Source organism: Scyliorhinus canicula, chromosome 2, assembly GCF_902713615.1.
Source record: "Scyliorhinus canicula chromosome 2, sScyCan1.1, whole genome shotgun sequence".
NCBI lineage: Eukaryota > Metazoa > Chordata > Chondrichthyes > Carcharhiniformes > Scyliorhinidae > Scyliorhinus > Scyliorhinus canicula.
In genome coordinates, this window is record NC_052147.1 from 282,441,376 (window position 1) to 282,462,020 (window position 20,645).

The 20,645-nt window shown below is 54.7% G+C and overlaps 1 protein-coding gene across 1 annotated transcript in view; it reads right to left on the reverse strand.

The window, feature by feature from the left end:
• Nucleotides 1–18,872, reverse strand: part of LOC119962334 (carboxy-terminal domain RNA polymerase II polypeptide A small phosphatase 1-like) — a 33,111-nt gene extending 14,239 nt beyond the window's left edge. The window contains exons 1-4 of the mRNA XM_038790313.1: nucleotides 18,774–18,872; nucleotides 18,102–18,182; nucleotides 9,348–9,446; nucleotides 5,115–5,171 (exon numbers count right to left, since the gene is read on the reverse strand). Coding sequence (XP_038646241.1) covers nucleotides 5,115–5,171; nucleotides 9,348–9,446; nucleotides 18,102–18,182; nucleotides 18,774–18,872 — 336 coding nt within the window. The remainder of the gene's footprint in view (nucleotides 1–5,114; nucleotides 5,172–9,347; nucleotides 9,447–18,101; nucleotides 18,183–18,773) is intronic.
• Between the last annotated feature and the right edge of the window lie 1,773 nt (nucleotides 18,873–20,645).

Sequence of the window (20,645 nt, forward strand, 5' to 3'; positions counted from 1 at the left end):
GGAACTAATGGGGCCCAAATGCTGTGGGAGGCACAGTAGCAAAGTGGTTAGCACTGCTGCCTCACCACGCCAGGGACCCAGGTTCAATTCCAACCTCGGGTTAATGTGTGTGAAGTTTACACGTTCTCCCCATGTCTGCGTGGGTTTCCTCCCACAGTCCAAAGAGGTGCAGGTTAGGTGGAACGGCCATGGTAAATTGCCCTTAGTGTCCAAAAAAAGTGTGGTTACGGGGGGAGGGTGTGGGTCTGGGTAGGGAGCTCTTTTGGAGTGTCGGTGCAGACTTGATGGGCCGAGTGGCCCCCTTCTGCACTGTAGGGATTCTAGACCCCTCGTGTCCGAGGATTCTATTAGAGACAGCGGGTTCTGGATGTGACTTTCCAATTCGTTCAATTCTGGAACAGTTCCAGCAGTTAAACCGCGATTCTAGAAAGGACGGAGGGGGGAGGAAACAGTGAAGAATAGGGCAGCTAGCCTGACATCACTCACTGGAAAAATGCTGCAATCTATCAAGGAAGTCTTCACAAAGCACTCAGAAAAGTTTTATGTGATGAGAACAAGTCAGCATGGTTTGACAAAAGGGAAATCCGGTTTGATAAATGTAACTAAAAGGTGCAACTTTTCAGGCGGGGGGGGGGGGGGGGGGCGGCACGGTGGCGCAGTGGTTAGCATTGCTGCCTACGGCGCTGAGGACCCGGGTTCGAATCCCGACCCTGGGTCACTGTCCGAGAGCAGTTTTCACATTTTCCCCGTGTCTGCGTAGGTTTCACCCCCACAACCCAAAGATGTGCAGGGTAGGTGGATTGGCAGTGCTAAATTGCCCCTTAATTGGAAAAAATAATTGGGTATTCTAAATTTAAAAAAAAAAACAAAAAAACTTTTCGGGCAGGTAATGGGAAATCTCAGAGGCAGCCTCACATGTAGCGTGACAATGGTTTGTGCTGTGCTGGTCAACTCGATGTTAAACATTACCCAGTGTTGCTCAGGAGCCCCACTCCCATCCCAATGACAGTCTCTGCCATTGAAAGTGTTGATGTATGAGGAGCGAGTTTGGGCTTATGTTCACTGGTGTTTAGAATGATGAGAGGGGATCTGATCGAGGGATATAAAATACTGAAAGGGTTTGATAAAGTAACTATAGACTAAGGGCTGGATCACCATTTTTGAGCCTAAGTGCGGACCATCCTGCGACTGGTGAGGGGCTAGCAACCGCGCCGCATAAAACTCCCGGCTCTCACGTTACAAACGGCTGGAGAATGGCCGGGTCCGTGGCCGCGCATGCGCAGAAAGTCGGCTTGCAACAGTTGCGCTGTACAACACAGCGCCGGCCGTGCGCGGACCCAACCTGCCAGATAGCGCCCCCCCCACCAGTTCCCCCCAGCCCTCTCAGAACCCCCCCCCCCCCCCCCGCCCCGCCCCCTGGCCAGCAGCATGGCTCCCGTCTGACTGTGGCGGCGCTGGACATAGTTCACAGCTGCCACGTCGGGTTCCCGACTATTGAGACCACACGACCCCCACGCGGTCGGGAATTCGGCCCATTGGGGGGAGGGCCTTCAGGTGACGCACTAACGCCGCCTGAAAGGTGTGCGCCATGACGCCATTTTGGGGGGGGGGGGGGCCGGAGGACACAAAACCTGCGTCTAACCGGCCTCGCTCCCAATTTCTGCATCAAAAGGAATTCTCCACCCGATCGCCGATTACGAAACCGCCATCGGGGAATGGTGCATCCCACCCCAAATCTTCCCCCTTGTGGGGCAATCTAGAACGAGAGCTCACAGATATCGGTTGAGAGGCGGTAGATTTAAAACCGAGATGAGGAGGAACTACTTCTCGCAGAGGGTGGGGAATTTGTGGAACTCGCTGCCCCACAGTACGGTGGAGACGGAATCATGATATGGTTTAGAAATGGAGATACATATATTTCTGGGAAAAGAAACAGGTTAAAGGGATATGGGGAACAGGCAGGAAGGTGGCTTTCAGGCCAGGAAGAAAACTAGAAAGAGTGAAGAGATCTACGAGGATGCTTCCAGGACTTGATGGTCTGAGTTATAAGGAGAGGCAGGATAGGCTGGGACTTTTTTCCCCCCATGTGCGTGGGAGGCTTAGGGGTGATCTTGTAGAGGTCTATAAAATAATGAGGGGCAGCGATAAGGTAGATAGTCGACATCTTTTCCCAAAGGTAGAGGAGTCTAGAATTAGAGGGCATAGGTTTAAGGTGAGAGGGGAGAGATACAGCAGAGACCAGAGGGGGAATTACTTCACACAGAGGGTGGTGATCACCTGGAACGGGCTGCTGGAGGCAGTGGTAGAGGCGGGTACGATTTTGTCCTTTAAAAAGCAGTTAGACAGTTACATGGGCAGGGTGGGTATAGAGGGATATGGGCCAAAAGATGGCAAGTGGGACTAGTTTAGGGATAGAAACTGGGCGGCATGGACAAGCTGGGCTGAAGGGCCTCTCTCCATGCTGTAACCATCTATGACTCTATGAGGAAGAGATCAGCCAGGATCTGATTGAATGGCGGAGCAGGCTCGAAGGGCTGAATTGCTGACTTCTGCTCCTAATTTCAAGGAAGGCAGCGAGCGGAGAAGGTGCACGATTCACTGGCCTCTCCTTTCTCGAGGCCCGCTTCTCAACCAGCTGAGCTTGCTGCTTCTGCTCACCTCTTTCAATGCCCTTGCAAATGATGAGCCTCCAGAGGTCACAGCCACTTGCTTCTGTTTCCCAGTTAGCAGTATCGCTGACCACCATCTTCATGTATTGCTTGCAGGCATCCTTGTATCGGAGGCGTGGACACACAGAAGGGTGTGACCAAGTCATCAATTCACAGTACAGAAGGTCTTTTGGTATACAGCCTTCATCTAATGAATGTGGCTGAGTCAGCACAGCAATGAGTGCATGGTGATGGAAATAGCATCTCCAACAGAGTTGGTGACCTTGTCCTGCCAGGAAATGCCAATGATATGTCTGAGACAGCAAAGGTGGAAACAATTCAGCCTTTTCACCTGGCTAGCATATATTGTCCAGGTCTCAGCACCGCAGAGGAATGAGCTGAGGGCGCAGGCTCGGGAGATTCCGTTTGGTGTTCCATACTCTCTTTATGCAGTTTGGATGTAGCAGCTGCAGCTTTCGGGATTCATGTGGTTGATTTCAGCATCAAGTGACAGATTGGTGGTTATTGTGGAGTCTAGATATGTGAACCTATCAACAACATCCAGCGCTACATTGTCAATGCTGATGGGTGGCGTCAACATCTCTGGAACATGACATGTCTCTTCTGGCCGCTGATGGTCAAACCAAACTCTTTATCTAGTGCAGTAAACATAACATTTTTGATGTAGAGATGCCGGCGTTGGGCAGGGGTGAGCACAGTAAGAAGGCTTACAACACCAGGTTAAAGTCCAACAGGTTTGTTTCGAATCACTCACCTGATGAAGGAGCTGCGCTCTGAAAGCTCGTGATTCGAAACAAGCCTTTTGGACTTTAACCTGGTGTTGTAAGACTTCTTACCATAATATATTTGGATTTACAAAAGGCATTCAACATTAAAAAAGTTATTACGCACAATAGGAGTTGGGAGTCACATTAGCATGGGTAGAGAACTGGTTAACAGTCGGGTCAAACAGGATATGTTCAAGTCGGCGGTATGTTCTTGTTGTGACAAGTAACGTGCCCCAAGGTTCAATGCTGGGGTCTCAGTGTTTATCAATTTAAAAACAGAGACAAAGATACAGAGAGCAATGTATCTACGTTGCTGCTGATACCAAGTATCAGAAGTTGTGGGGAGGACACAGAGAAGCTGCAAAGAGATAGATATAGACAGGTTAGATGAGAGGGCAACAAGGTGGGAAATGGGGTTTAATGTAGGAAAGTGAGAGGCCATTGGGAAAGCAGAATTATTTTTTATTTAAATGGTGTGAACGGTTGATATTCACAGAAACTCAAGTGTATTTGTACAAGGAACACAGGAAACTGGCAATGTTGTGCAGCAAGCAGCAGAATAAAAGGCAAATGGCATATTGGCCTTTATTGTAAAGGATTGCAGTATAGGTATGAAGGAGTCTTGCTACAGTTGTGAAGGAGAGCCTACATCTGGAATACTGTGTACCGTTTTGACCAACGGTCCCGGAAATTAGGGGGTTGCCCAATGATGAAAGTTTGAGTAATTGGGTCTATATTAGGAATAAATGGGAAGGGTTTGGATCAATTGGGATTATATAGAATGAGTGTGAATGGGAAGGGGGTTGGATCCATTGGGATTCTATACAATGACAGTGAATAGGAAAAGGTTTCGATCCATTGGGAGTCTATACAATGGGAGTGAATGGGAAGGGGTTTGGGTCCATTGGGATTGTGTACAGTGGGAGTGAATGGGAAGGGGTTTGGGTCCATTGGGATTGTGTACAGTGGGAGTGAATGGGAAGGGGTTTGGGTCCATTGGGATTGTGTACAGTGGGAGTGAATGGGAAGGGGTTTGGGTCCATTGGGATTGTGTACAGTGGGAGTGAATGGGAAGGGGTTTGAGTCCATTGGGATTGTGTACAGTGGGAGTGAATGGGAAGGGGTTTGGGTCCATTGGGATTGTGCACAGTGGGAGTGAATGGGAAGGGGTTTGGGTCCATTGGGATTGTGCACAGTGGGAGTGAATGGGAAGGGGATTGGGTCCATTAGGATTGTGTACAGTGGGAATGAATGGGAAGGGGTTTGGGTCCATTGGGATTGTGTACAGTGGGAGTGAATGGGAAGGGGTTTGGGTCCATTGGGATTGTGTACAGTGGGAGTGAATGGGAAGGGGTTTGGGTCCATTGGGATTGTGCACAGTGGGAGTGAATGGGAAGAGGTTTGTTCTGTTGGGATTCTGTCCAATGGGACATCAATAAACCAGTTTGGTTCTTTTTTACAATCCAACAGCTCCGTGGTCACCAGGTAGTTAATCCCAAATTGCATGTGGTGGGATCTGAACTGTTGTCCATTGTTATTCCCGGTCCCTGGGTGGTGATGTCGGTTGCCATAAGCACCACAGTGGCATTGCCAATCCACCTGCCTACCTTTGCCAGGAAGGGTAGTGGCAGAATCCCTGTTGCTTACTCTCCTGCCATACGACGTGACACACTCTCACCTGGTGCACGGTGCCATCGATCTCCACCGGGATAATGAAGTCTGCGTTGTTCACTGGCTGTGGGGGGGGCAGGAAGGCATCATCCAATCAGGAAGGAAGAGAATTTGTTTCGAACCCTTATCCCCCCCCCCCCCCCCCCATTGTCTCCGACACAGACCTCTCTTCACCGCACCGATACCCCCCCCAAATCCTCCTGATACTCCCAATAGTTGTCCGTGACTCAGTCGGTCACACTCCTGTCCGAGGAGTCGGGCACGTCCCACTCCAGATGCACTCCAGTTAACCCAGGCTGACATTCCCAGAGCAGTGCTGAGGGGGTGCTGCACTGCCAGAACTGCTGGTTTCAGATGGGGTGTCAAACCGAGATCACATCAGGTGAATGTAAAACATTCCCGGGGAGTCATTCCGAGGAAAAGCGTGGCTATCCCTGGGGCCAATATTTATCCCTCAATCAACATATATTTTCTTTTATTTAAAGTGCCCAATTCTTTTATTTTTCCCCAATTAAGGGGCAATTTAGCGTGGCCAATCCACCTACCCTGCACATCTTTGGGTTGTGGGGGCGAAACCCACGCAGACACGGGGAGAATGTGCAAACTCCACACGGACAGTGACCCGGGGCCGGGATCGAACCCGGATCCTCGGTGCTGTGAGGCAGCGGTGCTAACCACTGTGCTATTGTGCCACCCTCCTCAACCAACAAAATTAAAAGAACAAATAAGAACATAAGAACTAGGAGCAGGAGTCGGCCATCTGGCCCCTCGAGCCTGCTCCGCCATTCAATGAGATCATGGCTGATCTTTTGTGGACTCAGCTCCACTTTCCGGCCCGAACACCATAATCCTTAATCCCTTTATTCTTCAAAAAACTATCTATCTTTATCTTAAAAACATTTAATGAAGGAGCCTCAACTGCTTCGCTGGGCAGGGAATTCCATAGATTCACAACCCTTTGGGTGAAAAAGTTCCTCCTAAACTCAGTCCTAAATCTACTTCCCCTTATTTTGAGGCTATGTCCCCTAGTTCTGCTGTCACCCGCCAGTGGAAACAACCTGCCCGCATCCCGCATCTATCCTATCTATTCTCTTCATAATTTTACATGTTTCGATAAGATCCCCCCTCATCCTTCTAAATTCCAACGAGTACAGTCCCAGTCTACTCAACCTCTCCTCGTAACCCGACCCCTTCAGCTCTGGGATTAACCTAGTGAATCTCCTCTGCACACCCCCCAGCACCAGTACATCCTTTCTCAGGTAAGGAGACCAAAACTGAACACAATACTACAAATGTGGCCTCACTAACACCTTATACGATTGCAGCATAACCTCCCTAGTCTTAAACTCCATCCCTCTAGCAATGAAGGACAGAACTCCATTTGCTTTCTTAATCACCGGTTGCACCTGTAAACCAACTTTTTGTAACTCATGCACAAGCACACCAAGGTCTCTCTGCACAGCAGCATGTTTTAATATTTTATCATTTAAATAATAATCCCTTTTGCTGTTATTCTTACCAAAATGGTTAACCTTACATTTGTCAACATTGTATTCCATCTGCCAGACCCTAGCCCATTCACTTAACCTATCCAAATCCCTCTGCAGACTTCCAGTATCCTCTGCACGTTTTGCTTTACCACTCATCTTAGTGTCATCTGCAAACTTGGACACATTGCCCTTGGTCCCCAACTCCAAATCATCTATGTAAATTGTGAACAATTGTGGGCCCAACACTGATCCCTGAGGGACACCACTAGCTACTGATCGCCAACCAGAGAAATACCCATTAATCCCCACTCTTTGCTTTCTATTAATTAACCAATCCTCTATCCATGCTACTACTTTACCCTTAATGCCATGCATCTTTATCTTATGCAGCAACCTTTTGTGTGGCACCTTGTCAAAGGCTTTCTGGAAATCCAGATATACCACATCCATTGGCTCCCCATTACCTACCGCACTGGTAATGTCCTCAAAAAATTCCACCAAATTAGTTAGCCACGACCTGCCCTTTATGAACCCATGCTGCATCTGCCCAATGGGACAATTTCCATCCAGATGCCTCACTATTTCTTCCTTGATAATAGATTCCAGCATCTTCCCTACTACCGAAGTTAAGCTCACTGGCCTATAATTACCCGCTTTCTGCCTACCTCCTTTTTTAAACAGTGGTGTCACGTTTGCTAATTTCCAATCCGCCGGGACCACCCCAGAGTCTAGTGAATTTTGGTAAATTATCACGAGTGCATTTGCCATTTCTCTAGCCATCTCTTTTAGCACTCTGGGATGCATTCCATCAGGGTTAGGAGACTTGTCTACCTTTAGCCCCATTAGCTTGCCCATCACTACCTCCTTAGTGATAACAATCATCTCACAATTCCTAAATTAGGGTGACTAAACTTCTAACTACTTCCATTGACTGTGTAAAGTGCTTTGGTGCATCCCGAGGTTCTTCCTTGTGGGTTGCCAACCCTCCAGGATTGGTCTGGATTCTCTGGGAATTATGGATTAATTTTCCTGACACTACAGTGATTAAAAGTATGTTGGACTCGAAACGTTAACTTTAACTCTGTCTCTCATGCCACAGATGCTGTCAGACCTGCTGAGTTTCCAGCATTTTCTGTTTTTATCGCTTAGCCCACTCCCTGCACAATAAATTAGCACTGCTGCCCCACAGTGCCGGGGACCCGGATTCAATTCCGGCCTCGGGTGACTGTGTGGATTTTTCACGTTCTCCCCGCGTCTGCGTGGGTTTCCTCCGGGTGCTCCGGTTTCCTCCCACAGTCCAAAGTGTCCAAAAAGGTTAGGTGCGGTTATGGGGTTGCAGGCATGGGGGCGGGGCGAATGGGCCGAGGTAGGGTGCTCTTGCAGAGGGTCAGTGCAGGCTCGATGGGCCGAATAGCCTCCCTTTGCAGTGTGCAACAGCAGGCCCTTCGGCCCTCCAAGCCTGTACCGACCATGCTGCCCGCCTGAACTAAAATCTTCTACACCTCCTGGGTCCGTATCCCACTATTCCCATCCTATTGATCAGGTTAATGGTAAGAATGGGATTGGTATTTACTCAGAGTCTCCAGAAATGACCAACAGACCGCAGAGTCTCTAACGCTCAACTTTACGCAGGCTTCAGGCGGCATGTGGCGCAGTGGTTAGCACTGGGACTGCGGCGCTGAGGACCCGGGTTCGAATCCCGGCCCTGGGTCACTGTCCGTGTGGAGTTTGCACATTCTCCCCGTGTCTGCGTGGGTTTCAGCCCCACAACCCAAAGATGTGCAGGGTAGGTGGATTGGCCACGCTAAATTGCCCCTTAATTGGGAAAAAAAACGAATTGGGTACTCTAAATTTTATTTTAAAAATTTACACAGGAATCTGCAAATGAAAATGGACCATGGTTCAGCCACCTTCTACCCGCCTGTCCCGTTGGTGGGGGGGGTGGGGAGGGGGGGGGGGGGGGGGGGGGGGGGGAGAAAGAGGCGGAAAGAGTGGGTCTGTGGGGTAATCACAGTGATCCATCATTGTGTCCACAACACACACAGACATGAGGAAGGCGGTGGCATTATGGTCATTTCAATGGGCACTGGGGACAGGGTTCAAACCCCACCAGGCAGCTGGAGACCCTAACCACGGCCCGGGGGCCCCCAACCACGGCCCGGGGGCCCCCAACCACGGCCCGGGGGCCCCCAACCACGGCCCGGGGGCCCCCAACCACGGCCCGGGGGCCCCCAACCACGGCCCGGGGGCCCCCAACCACGGCCCGGGGGCCCCCAACCACGGCCCGGGGGCCCCCAACCACGGCCCGGGGGCCCCCAACCACGGCCCGGGGGCCCCCAACCACGGCCCGGGGGGCCCCCAACCACGGCCCGGGGGCCCCCAACCACGGCCCGGGGGCCCCCAACCACGGCCCGGGGGCCCCCAACCACGGCCCGGGGGCCCCCAACCACGGCCGGGGGTCCCTAACCACGGCCCGGGGTCCCCTAACCACGACCCGGGGTACCCTAACCACGACCCGGGGTACCCTAACCACGGCCGGGGGCCCCTAACCACGGCCCGGAGCCCCTAACCACGGCCCGGAGCCCCTAACCACGGCCCGGAGCCCCTAACCACGGCCGGGGGGCCCTAACCACGGCCGGGGGGCCCTAACCACGGCCGGGGGGCCCTAACCACCCGGAGGACGATTGATGAGCAAAACAAAAATAAATCTAAATTTCAAAACACGGGGAAAAAATAAAACAGCAACACACCTTAAATGAACTGTGAACTAGGGTTTCATCCAGGTCGATGACTACACATTTCTTCCCACTGTCCTGAGCTTTGACTTCCGGCAGTAGGTGTTGACCAGTCTGTACGTTGTAAATGTAAAAAAGAGACACAAGAACAGAGGGCAGAGAAATGATGAGGATGCAACGCAGACAGGGAGCAGGAGCCCAGGCACAGAGCGCCCCAGACCCCACACACTGTCCCTCCTCAGCCGGCGGCACAGGCGCTAGGCAAACGCAACTGGAGCATTGGCCAAGCCGGGTTGTCTAGTCGCCGCTAGCTTCCCCCTTTAAAAGGCATTGACAGCACTCAGCTCAACCTGTGGGAGTGAGCGCCACACTCTCCGGGGAAACAGGTTTGGGCTGAATTGGAAACACTGGCGATCGCTCACAATCCCAGCTCCCCCCCCCCCCCCCCCCCCCCCCCCACCCCCCACAACAACAAGTGGGAACATCTCCATCTCTGCTCCCCCCCTTCAACATGGGAACATCTCCATCTCTGCTCCCCCCCAAACCCCTTCAACTGGAAACATCTCCATCTCTGCTCCCCCCAAAACCCCTTCAACTGGAAACATCTCCATCTCTGCTCTCCCCCCCCCCCCCCCTTCAACTGGAAACATCTCCATCTCTGCTCCCCCCAAACCCCTTCAACTGGAAACATCTCCATCTCTGCTCCCCCCCCCCAAACCCCTTCAACTGGGAACATCTCCATCTCTGCTCCCCCCAAACCCCCTTCAACTGGAAACATCTCCATCCCTGCTCCCCCCCCCCTTCAATATTGGGAACATCTCCATCCCTGCCCCCCCCCCCCTTCAACATTGGGAACATCTCCATCCCTGCTCCCCCCCCCCCCCTTCAACTGGAAACATCTCCATCTCTGCTCCCCCCACCCCCCAAACCCCTTCAACTGGGAACATCTCCATCTCTGCTCCCCCCAAACCCCTTCAACTGGGAACATCTCCATCTCTGCCTTCCCCCAAAACCCCTTCAACTGGAAACATCTCCATCTCTGCTCCCCCCCAAACCCCTTCAACTGGAAACATCTCCATCTCTGCTCCCCCCAAACCCCTTCAACTGGGAACATCTCCATCTCTGCCTTCCCCCAAAACCCCTTCAACTGGAAACATCTCCATCTCTGCTCCCCCCCAAACCCCTTCAACTGGAAACATCTCCATCTCTGCTCCCCCCCCCCCCCCCTACAACATTGGGAACATCTCCATCTCTGCTCTCCCCAAAACCCCTTCAACATTGGAAACATCTCCATCTCTGCTCCCCCCAAAACCCCTTCAACATTGGAAACATCTCCATCTCTGCTCCCCCCAAAACCCCTTCAACTGGAAACATCTCCATCCCTGCTCCCCCCCCCCCCTTCAACACTGGAAACATCTCCATCCCTGCTCCCCCCCCAAACCCCTTCAACTGGAAACATCTCCATCTCTGCTCCCCCCAAAACCCCTTCAACTGGAAACATCTCCATCTCTGCTCCCCCCCAAACCCCTTCAACTGGAAACATCTCCATCTCTGCTCCCCCCCCCCCCCCCCTACAACATTGGGAACATCTCCATCTCTGCTCCCCCCAAAACCCCTTCAACTGGAAACATCTCCATCTCTGCTCTCCCCAAACCCCCTTCAACATTGGAAACAGCTCCATCTCTGCTCCCCCCAAAACCCCTTCAACTGGAAACATCTCCATCTCTGCTCCCCCCCAAACCCCTTCAACTGGAAACATCTCCATCTCTGCTCCCCCCCAAACCCCTTCAACTGGAAACATCTCCATCTCTGCTCCCCCCCAAACCCCTTCAACTGGGAACATCTCCATCTCTGCTCTCCCCCCTTCAACATTGGGAACATCTCCATCTCTGCTCTCCCCAAACCCCTTCAACATTAGAAACATCTCCATCCCTGCCCCCCCCAAAACCCCTTCAACTGGAAACATCTCCATCCCTGCTCCCCCCCCCACCTACAACACTGGAAACATCTCCATCCCTGCTCCCCCCCAAACCCCCTTCAACTGGAAACATCTCCATCTCTGCTCCCCCCAAAACCCCTTCAACTGGAAACATCTCCATCTCTGCTCTCCCCAAAACCCCTTCAACATTGGAAACATCTCCATCTCTGCTCCCCCCCAAACCCCTTCAACTGGAAACATCTCCATCCCTGCTCCCCCCAAAACCCCTTCAACTGGAAACATCTCCATCCCTGCTCCTCCCAAACCCCTTCAACTGGAAACATCTCCATCTCTGCTCCCCCCAAAACCCCTTCAACTGGAAACATCTCCATCTCTGCTCCCCCCCAAACCCCTTCAACTGGAAACATCTCCATCTCTGCTCCCCCCCGCCCCCCTACAACATTGGGAACATCTCCATCTCTGCTCCCCCCAAAACCCCTTCAACTGGAAACATCTCCATCTCTGCTCTCCCCCTTCAACATTGGAAACATCTCCATCTCTGCTCCCCCCAAACCCCTTCAACTGGAAACATCTCCATCTCTGCTCTTCCCCCCCCCCCCCCCCCCCCCCCCCCCGCCTTCAACATTGGAAACATCTCCATCTCTGCTCCCCCCAAACTCCTTCAACTGGAAACATCTCCATCTCTGCTCTCCCCCTTCAACATTGGAAACATCTCCATCTCTGCTCCCCCCAAACCCCTTCAACTGGAAACATCTCCATCTCTGCTCTCTCCCCCCCCCCCCCCCCGCCTTCAACATTGGAAACATCTCCATCTCTGCTCCCCCCAAAACTCCTTCAACTGGAAACATCTCCATCCCTGCTCCCCCCCAACCCCTTCAACATTGGAAACATCTCCATCTCTGCTCTCCCCAAACCCCTTCAACTGGAAACATCTCCATCTCTGCCTTCCCCCAAAACCCCTTCAACATTGGAAACATCTCCATCTCTGCTCCCCCCCTTCAACATTGGAAACATCTCCATCTCTGCTCCCCCCAAACCCCTTCAACTGGAAACATCTCCATCTCTGCTCTCCCCCCCCCCCCCCCCCCCCCCCCCCCCCCCGCCTTCAACATTGGAAACATCTCCATCTCTGCTCCCCCCAAAACTCCTTCAACTGGAAACATCTCCATCCCTGCTCCCCCCAAACCCCTTCAACATTGGAAACATCTCCATCTCTGCTCTCCCCAAACCCCTTCAACTGGAAACATCTCCATCTCTGCCTTCCCCCAAAACCCCTTCAACATTGGAAACATCTCCATCTCTGCTCCCCCCCTTCAACATTGGAAACATCTCCATCTCTGCACTCCCCCCCCCCCCCCCCCCCCCCCCCATCAACGTTGGAAAGAGCTTCCACCGGGTAATATTTCACAGATTATTACAATCCCTCAGGATGGTTTTTCCTCCCCTTTCCTAGAGAAGCCCCCCCCCACCTCTAATATCAGCTCCTGGTTGCTGCAGCATCCTCAGTTGCTGCAGCATCATTATTCCTGGCCCTGGCATCATTATGTTTTAGGAAGAAGCTTTCCCTGCAGTTCAGTTCACGCCACTTCAAGCTGAGCAACTAAACGCCCCGCTAGGCGAGAGAGAAACAACAACAACACTTCTCAGGGGGGGTCCGCTCCGAAAGGGGCAGTGAGGGGGATTGGCACTGGTGGAATTCACCCTCTTCACACAGAGGGGGTGAGGGGGGTGGGCAAAGCCTGGAATGGAGGAGAGCGTGTCACATTCCCGCTCAGCTTTCCCAGTGTCGCCCCCCCCCCCCTCCCCTCCCGGTGCATTTCCTCCGGGTGCTCCGGTTTCCTCCCACAAGCCCAAAGACGTGCAGGTTAGGTGGATCGGCCATGCTAAATTGCCCCTCAGTGTCCAGAAATGCCCTTCGTGTTGGGTGGGGTTACTGGGTTATGAAAATGAAAATCGCTTATTGTCTCAAGTGGACTTCAAATGAAGTTACTGTGAAAAGCTCCTAGTCGCCACATTCCACATATGGGGATAGGGGTGGATGTGTGGGCTTGGGTAGGGGGCTCTTTCCAAGAGCCGGTGCAGACTCGATGGGCCGAATGGCCTCCTTTTGCACTGTAAAATGCTATGAAATTTCCTGCCTGTGGAGCACGGGAGCAAGCGGATGGCAGTCGGCCCTGGATCAGATCATGGCTGATGGGCACCTTAACTCCCAAACATCGGTTGTGTAACCCTTAATACCCCAAACAAACCACATTCTATCAATCTGAAACTTGAGATTTGAAAAAAAAAAATGAAATGAAAATCGCTTATCGTCACAAGTAGGCTTCAAATGAAACGCCCCTAGTCGCCACATTCCGGCGTCTGCTCGGGGAGGCTGGAACAGGAATTGAACCCGCGCTGCTGGCCTGCCTTGGTCTGCTTTCAAAGCCAGAAGGAGGACATTCATCCCATCGAGTCTGCTCCGACCCACTTAAACCCTCACTTCACCCTATTCCCGTAACCCAATAACCCCTCCTAACCTTTTTGGACACTAAGGGCAATATACCATGGTCAATCCACCTGACCTGCAGGTCTTTGGACTGTGGGAGGAACCCGGAGCACCCGGAGGAAACCCACGCAGACACGGGGAGAACGTGCAGACTCCGCACAGACAGTGACCCAGCAGGGAATCGAACCTGGGACCCTGGTGCTGTGAAGCCACAGTGCCAGCCACTTGTGCTACCGTGCCACCCGTTTCCTGGCATCACCTCTCAATTTGGTTCCTGACCACCCTGCCGGAGGTGAATAGATTCCCTCCATGTACCTTTGACCTTCCTAAATGCCTCGATCAGACCTATTCTTAATCTTCTAAGCGCGAGTGAATACCAGCCGCCTGTCGGTGTAATTTAACATTTTCAGCCCCTGTACCATTCAGCCCCACACCCCCATCCCAGGGCCAATCTCTCCCTCCTGAGGCGTGGGGCCCAGGCCCGGACCCAGTTACACTCAGCGGGTTTGAACCAGAGATGCATCCAACCCAACCACAATCTCCATTCCATTGGCCCTTTCTCTTTGCTTCGGACCTGGTCATGATTTACTTTCATGGTTCCTGCTCTCAGCTCCAGGATTTCAGCACTCCCACCAGTTATAAAATACTCGGGTCTATCTTCTGTTGGTCCAAACTTCACATTTCTCCACTGAGTGCTGTGCATGTGCAAGTGTGCGTGCATATGTGTGCATGTGCGTGCGCATGAGGGTGCGCGTTGACAATGTGCATGAGAGGGCAAGCGTGTGAGAGAGCGTGGAGGGCAAGCGTGTGAGAGAGCGTGGAGGGCAAGCGTGTGAGAGAGTGGAGGGCAAGCGTGTGAGAGAGAGTGGAGGGCAAGCGTGTGAGAGAGAGTGGAGGGCAAGCGTGTGAGAGAGAGTGGAGGGCAAGCGTGTGAGAGAGTGGAGGGCAAGCGTGTGAGAGAGTGGAGGGCAAGCGTGTGAGAGAGAGTGGAGGGCAAGCGTGTGAGAGAGTGGAGGGCAAGCGTGTGAGAGAGTGGAGGGCAAGCGTGTGAGAGAGTGGAGGGCAAGCGTGTGAGAGAGAGTGGAGGGCAAGCGTGTGAGAGAGTGGAGGGCAAGCGTGTGAGAGAGTGGAGGGCAAGCGTGTGAGAGAGTGGAGGGCAAGCGTGTGAGAGAGAGTGGAGGGCAAGCGTGTGAGAGAGTGGAGGGCAAGCGTGTGAGAGAGTGGAGGGCAAGCGTGTGAGAGAGTGGAGGGCAAGCGTGTGAGAGAGTGGAGGGCAAGCGTGTGAGAGAGTGGAGGGCAAGTGTGTGAGAGTGGAGGGCAAGCGTGTGAGAGTGAAGGGCAAGCATGTGAGAGAGCGTGGAGGGCAAGCGTGAGAGAGAGAGTGGAGGGCAAATGTGTGAGAGATTGTGGAGGGCAAACGTGAGAGAGTGGAGGGCAAACGTGTGAGAGAGAGTGGAGGGCAAGCGAGAGAGAGAGTGGAGGGCAAACGTGTGAGAGCGTGGAGGGCAAACGTGAGAGAGAGAGTGGAGGGCAAACGTGTGAGAGAGAGTGGAGGGCAAGCATGTGAGAGAGAGTGGAGGGCAAGCGTGTGAGAGAGTGTGGAGGGCAAGCGTGTGAGAGAGAGTGGAGGGCAAACGTGTGAGAGAGAGTGGAGGGCAAGCGTGTGAGAGAGAGTGGAGGGCAAGCGTGTGAGAGAGTGTGGAGGGCAAGCGTGTGTGAGAGTGTGGAGGGCAAACGTGTGAGAGAGCGTGGAGGGCAAACGTGTGAGAGCGTGGAGGGCAAACGTGTGAGAGCGTGGAGGGCAAACGTGTGAGAGCGTGGAGGGCAAGCGGTGAGAGAGAGTGGAGGGCAAGCGTGTGAGAGAGAGTGGAGAGAAAGCGTGTGAGAGAGAGTGGAGGGCAAGCGTGTGAGAGAGAGTGGAGGGCAAGCGTGTGAGAGAGAGTGGAGGGCAAGCGTGTGAGAGAGTGGAGGGCAAGCGTGTGAGAGAGAGTGGAGGGCAAGCGTGTGAGAGAGAGTGGAGGGCAAGCGTGTGAGAGAGTGGAGGGCAAACGTGTGAGAGAGTGGAGGGCAAGCGTGTGAGAGAGAGTGGAGGGCAAGCGTGTGAGAGAGTGGAGGGCAAACGTGTGAGAGAGAGTGGAGGGCAAATGTGTGAGAGAGAGTGGAGGGCAAGCGTGTGAGAGAGAGTGGAGGGCAAGCGTGTGAGAGAGAGTGGAGGGCAAGCGTGTGAGAGAGAGTGGAGGGCAAGCGTGTGAGAGAGAGTGGAGGGCAAGCGTGTAAGAGAGAGTGGAGGGCAAGCGTGTAAGAGAGAGTGGAGGGAAAAGCGTGTGAGAGAGTGGAGGGCAAGCGTGTGAGAGTGGAGGGCAAGCGTGTGAGAGAGCGTGGAGGGCAAGCGTGTGAGAGAGCGTGGAGGGCAAGCGTGTGAGAGAGAGTGGAGGGCAAGCGTGTGAGAGAGAGTGGAGGGCAAGCGTGTGAGAGAGCGTGGAGGGCAAGCGTGTGAGAGAGCGTGGAGGGCAAACGTGTGAGAGAGCGTGGAGGGCAAACGTGTGAGAGAGCGTGGAGGGCAAGCGTGTGAGAGAGCGTGGAGGGCAAGCGTGTGAGAGAGCGTGGAGGGCAAGCGTGTGAGAGAGCGTGGAGGGCAAGCGTGTGAGAGAGCGTGGAGGGCAAGCGTGTGAGAGAGAGTGGAGGGCAAGCGTGTGAGAGTGGAGGGCAAGCGTGTGAGAGTGAAGGGCAAGCGTGTGAGAGAGCGTGAAGGGCAAGCGTGTGAGAGAGCGTGGAGGGCAAGAGTGAGAGAGAGAGAGAGAGTGGAGGGCAAACGTGAGAGAGATTGTGGAGGGCAAACGTGTGAGAGAGAGTGGAGGGCAAACGTGTGAGAGTGCGTGGAGGGCAAGCGTGTGAGAGAGTGGAGGGCGAGAGAGAGAGAGAGAGAGAGTGGAGCGAGAGTGAGAGAGCGCGCGGAGCGAGAGAGAGAGAGAGAGAGAGCGCGGAGCGAGAGAGAGTGGAGGGAGAGAGAGAGTGAGAGAGTGGAGCGAGAGTGTGAGAGAGCGGAGCGAGAGTGTGAGAGAGCGGAGCGAGAGAAAGAGAGAGCGGAGCGAGAGAAAGAGAGAGCGGAGCGAGAGAAAGAGAGAGCGGAGCGAGAGTGTGAGAGAGCGGAGCGAGAGTGTGAGAGCGGAGCGAGAGTGTGAGAGCGGAGCGAGAGTGTGAGAGCGGAGCGAGAGTGTGAGAGCGGAGCGAGAGTGTGAGAGAGCGGAGCGAGAGTGTGAGAGAGCGGAGCGAGAGTGTGAGAGAGCGGAGCGAGAGCGTGAGAGAGCGGAGCGAGAGTGTGAGAGAGCGGAGCGAGAGAAAGAGAGAGCGGAGCGAGAAAAAGAGAGAGCGGAGCGAGAGAAAGAGAGAGCGGAGCGAGAGAAAGAGAGCGGAGCGAGAGTGTGAGAGAGCGGAGCGAGAGTGTGAGAGAGCGGAGCGAGAGTGTGAGAGAGCGGAGCGAGAGTGTGAGAGAGCGGAGCGAGAGTGTGAGAGAGCGGAGCGAGAGTGTGAGAGAGCGGAGCGAGAGTGTGAGAGAGGATGGCGGAGCGAGAGTGTGAGAGAGCAGAGCGAGAGTGTGAGAGAGCGGAGCGAGAGTGTGAGAGAGCGGAGCGAGAGTGTGAGAGAGCGGAGCGAGAGTGTGAGAGAGCGGAGCGAGAGTGTGAGAGAGCGGAGCGAGAGTGTGAGAGAGCGGAGCGAGAGTGTGAGAGCGGAGCGAGAGTGTGAGAGAGCAGAGCGAGAGTGAGAGAGAGCGCGGAGCGAGAGAGAGAGTGGTGCGAGAGTGAGAGTGGAGCGAGAATGAGAGAGTGCGGAGCGAGAGAGAGAGAGAGAGTGGAGCGAGAGTGAGAGAGAGCGCGGAGCGAGAGAGAGAGAGAGAGAGAGTGAGAGTGAGAGTGTGAGTGCGGAGCGAGAGAGAGAGAGCGCGGAGCGAGAGTGAGAGAGTGGAGCGAGAGTGAGAGAGCGCGCGGAGCGAGAGAGAGCGCGGAGTGAGAGTGAGAGAGAGTGGAGCGAGAGTGAGAGAGAGCGCGGAGCGAGAGAGAGAGATAGAGAGAGAGAGTGGAGCGAGAATGTGTGTGTAACTTTTCTGTTCAATTTCCCAGTCTTCCCTTACTTTTCAGAGTTGCCCATTTGGATTCTCCTTTGGGAATTTGGGTTGTAGCTCATCCCCATCCCATCCCTCTAGCCAATGAATGAGGGCTCAACTCCCAAAGTTCCTGGTTGAGGCACAGGGTCAAATCCCAGGCCCGAGGAGGAGTTAGCCTGCGGCTTTGCCCCCGTACGTCACCCCATAACCTGCAGCCTGCTTTAAACATTCTTTCGTTACCAGCTTCTTTTTGCTGTAAGTAACCAGCTCCTGGGGTGTCTCGATTTCTCCTATTGCTTCTGTCTCATTGCTGCATAGAACCTAAACCAAAATGTCAATATGGGTTAGTACCAGCGACTCGAGCTAGGGAATCTTACAGCACTAGAGGCCATTCAGCCCATCACGCCAGCGCCGGACCTGGGAAGGGACGATCCAATCTATCCCATTCCCGTGCATTGTTCTCCTTTTATCCAATTCGCTTTGGGAAAAGTTCCTATGAAGCCCTGTTGCCAGGGCTGGGAATGTGTGGATGTGAGGGAGAGAATGGATAGGTGGGGTTATTTTCCTTTGAACCAAGATGGCCGAGGGGTAACTTAATTTTTTTCCGAAGGGCAATTTAGCGTTGGCCAATCCGCCTAACCTGCACATCTTTGGGTTGTGGGGGTGAAACCCACGCAGACACGGGGAGAATGTGCAAACTCCGCACGGACAGTGACCCAGGGCCGGGATCGAACCTGGGACCTCAGCGCCGTGAGGCAGCAGTGCTAACCACCGTGCCGCCCCTGGTGTAGAGGGGACATGAAGAAAGTTTCTCCCCCCCCCCCACACACAGAGGGTAGTGGGAGCCAGGAATTCTCTGCCCGAGTTGGTGGTGGAGACAGAGGCCCTGAACTCTTTTAGAAAGTACAGTACCTGGATCTGAACCTTAAGGCCTGTAAGCTCCTGGGCTGTGGACCGGGGGTCCAGGATGGTGGGATTAGAAGGGGCTCCTGGGTGTCCCCGGGCTGGCATGGACAAGATGGGTCGAATGGCCTCCTTCTGTGCTGTAACATTTCTATGGTTCTATGATTCTAAGATCTGTTTCCACCGCCCTTTCGGGCTGTGCCTTCCAGATACAAACAACTCGCTGTAGTAAATAATATCTTCCTCCGGCTCCTCCCGACAACTGTCTCCAATCCGTGTCCGCTGCTCACCCAGCCTCCTGCAAACTGTCTCCTCCTTCACTCTTATTATTCGGAATATTTGCAAGCCAATTTACCCCCTCTTGTCCCCCCATCCTCCAAGCTCCTTGCTCCCCACATTGGGCGAGACCAAGCCATTAAATCCCTCCCCACAATTGCCTGCAGCATGTTAGTGCATTGGGCAGAATGTTGGAAAGAGCGAACAGCTTTCGGATTATTTGACTCATTGTCCCTTCGAGCAGGAGCTGGACCTGCCCCTGATTGGGGCAGAGATCAGGTCATTGGGAAGTTCAGCATCTTTACAGAGATCACCTTGTCCAGGCCACCTCCTGAACGGGGTTTCAATCCCCCCCCGGAGTCCAGCTTTGACTAAGGGTCATCTGGACTCGAAACGTTAGCTCTTCTCTCTCCCTACAGATGCTGCCGGACCGGCTGAGATTTTCCAGCATTTTCTCTTTGGAGTCAGAGACTTTGCCTGCTGTTTTCCACTCTCACTAGCCATGGGGACTTTCTGTTTTTCTGTCTCTCCCAGGAGATTATTGGCAGCAGAGTCAGTGTGAAGGAGCAGTGGGGCCAGTCGGCTAGTCACAATAGAGCAAACCCTGTTTACTCCCTCGCGCCCACTGTCGATACGGAACCTCTCTCTCTCTCTCTCTCTCTCCTCACCTCATCCCTCTGTTCCCAACGACTACCCCTCCTGCTCCACCTCCTCACCAACCTCCTTCTCTCCACTCCAACTCCCTGACCTCGCTTCACCCTCCCCCTCTCCCCACATCCTCCCTCCTCCTCACCCTCCCTGAAATCCTACCCCCTCTCCCTTCCATCACAAACCCCCACCCAGCTCTGGCTCCCCCACCCAGCTCTGGCTCCCCCACCCAGCTCTGGCTCCCCCACCCAGCTCTGGCTCCCCCACCCAGCTCTGGCTCCCCCACCCAGCTCTGGCTCCCCCACCCAGCTCTGGCTCCCCCACCCAGCTCTGGCTCCCCCCCCTCCCAACCCCTCCCCCACTCATCCTTCCAGATCAGTGTCTAGCCCCCCCTCCCCCCCCCCCCCACCCAGTCTGTGTTCAGCCATATCTAACACCATCCCGTGCCTCCCAGGCCAACTGCCTCCCCCCCCCCCCCCCAACGCCGGTGCACCCCCGTGCCCCCTCACCCCCCCCCAGTGGCCCCCTCACCACCCCCCAGTGGCCCCCTCACCACCCCCCCCCCCCGTGGCCCCTCACCCCCCCCCCGTGGCCCCCCTCACCCCCCCCCCGTGGCCCCCTCACCCCCCCCCCCGTGGCCCCCTCACCCCCCCCCAGTGGCCCCTCACACCCCCCCAGTGGCCCCCTCACCCCCCCCAGTGGCCCCCTCACCCACCCCCCCCCCCCCAGTGGCCCCCTCACCCCCCCAGTGGCCCCCTCACCCCCCCCCCCCCCCCCAGTGGCCCCCTCACCCCCCCAGTGGCCCCCTCACCCCCCCCCCCCAGTGGCCCCCTCACCCCCCCCCAGTGGCCCCCTCACACCCCCCCCAGTGCCCCCCCCAGTGGCCCCCTCTCACCCCCCCCCAGTGGCCCCCTCTCACCCCCCCCCCCAGTGGCCCCCTCACCCCCCCCCCAGTGG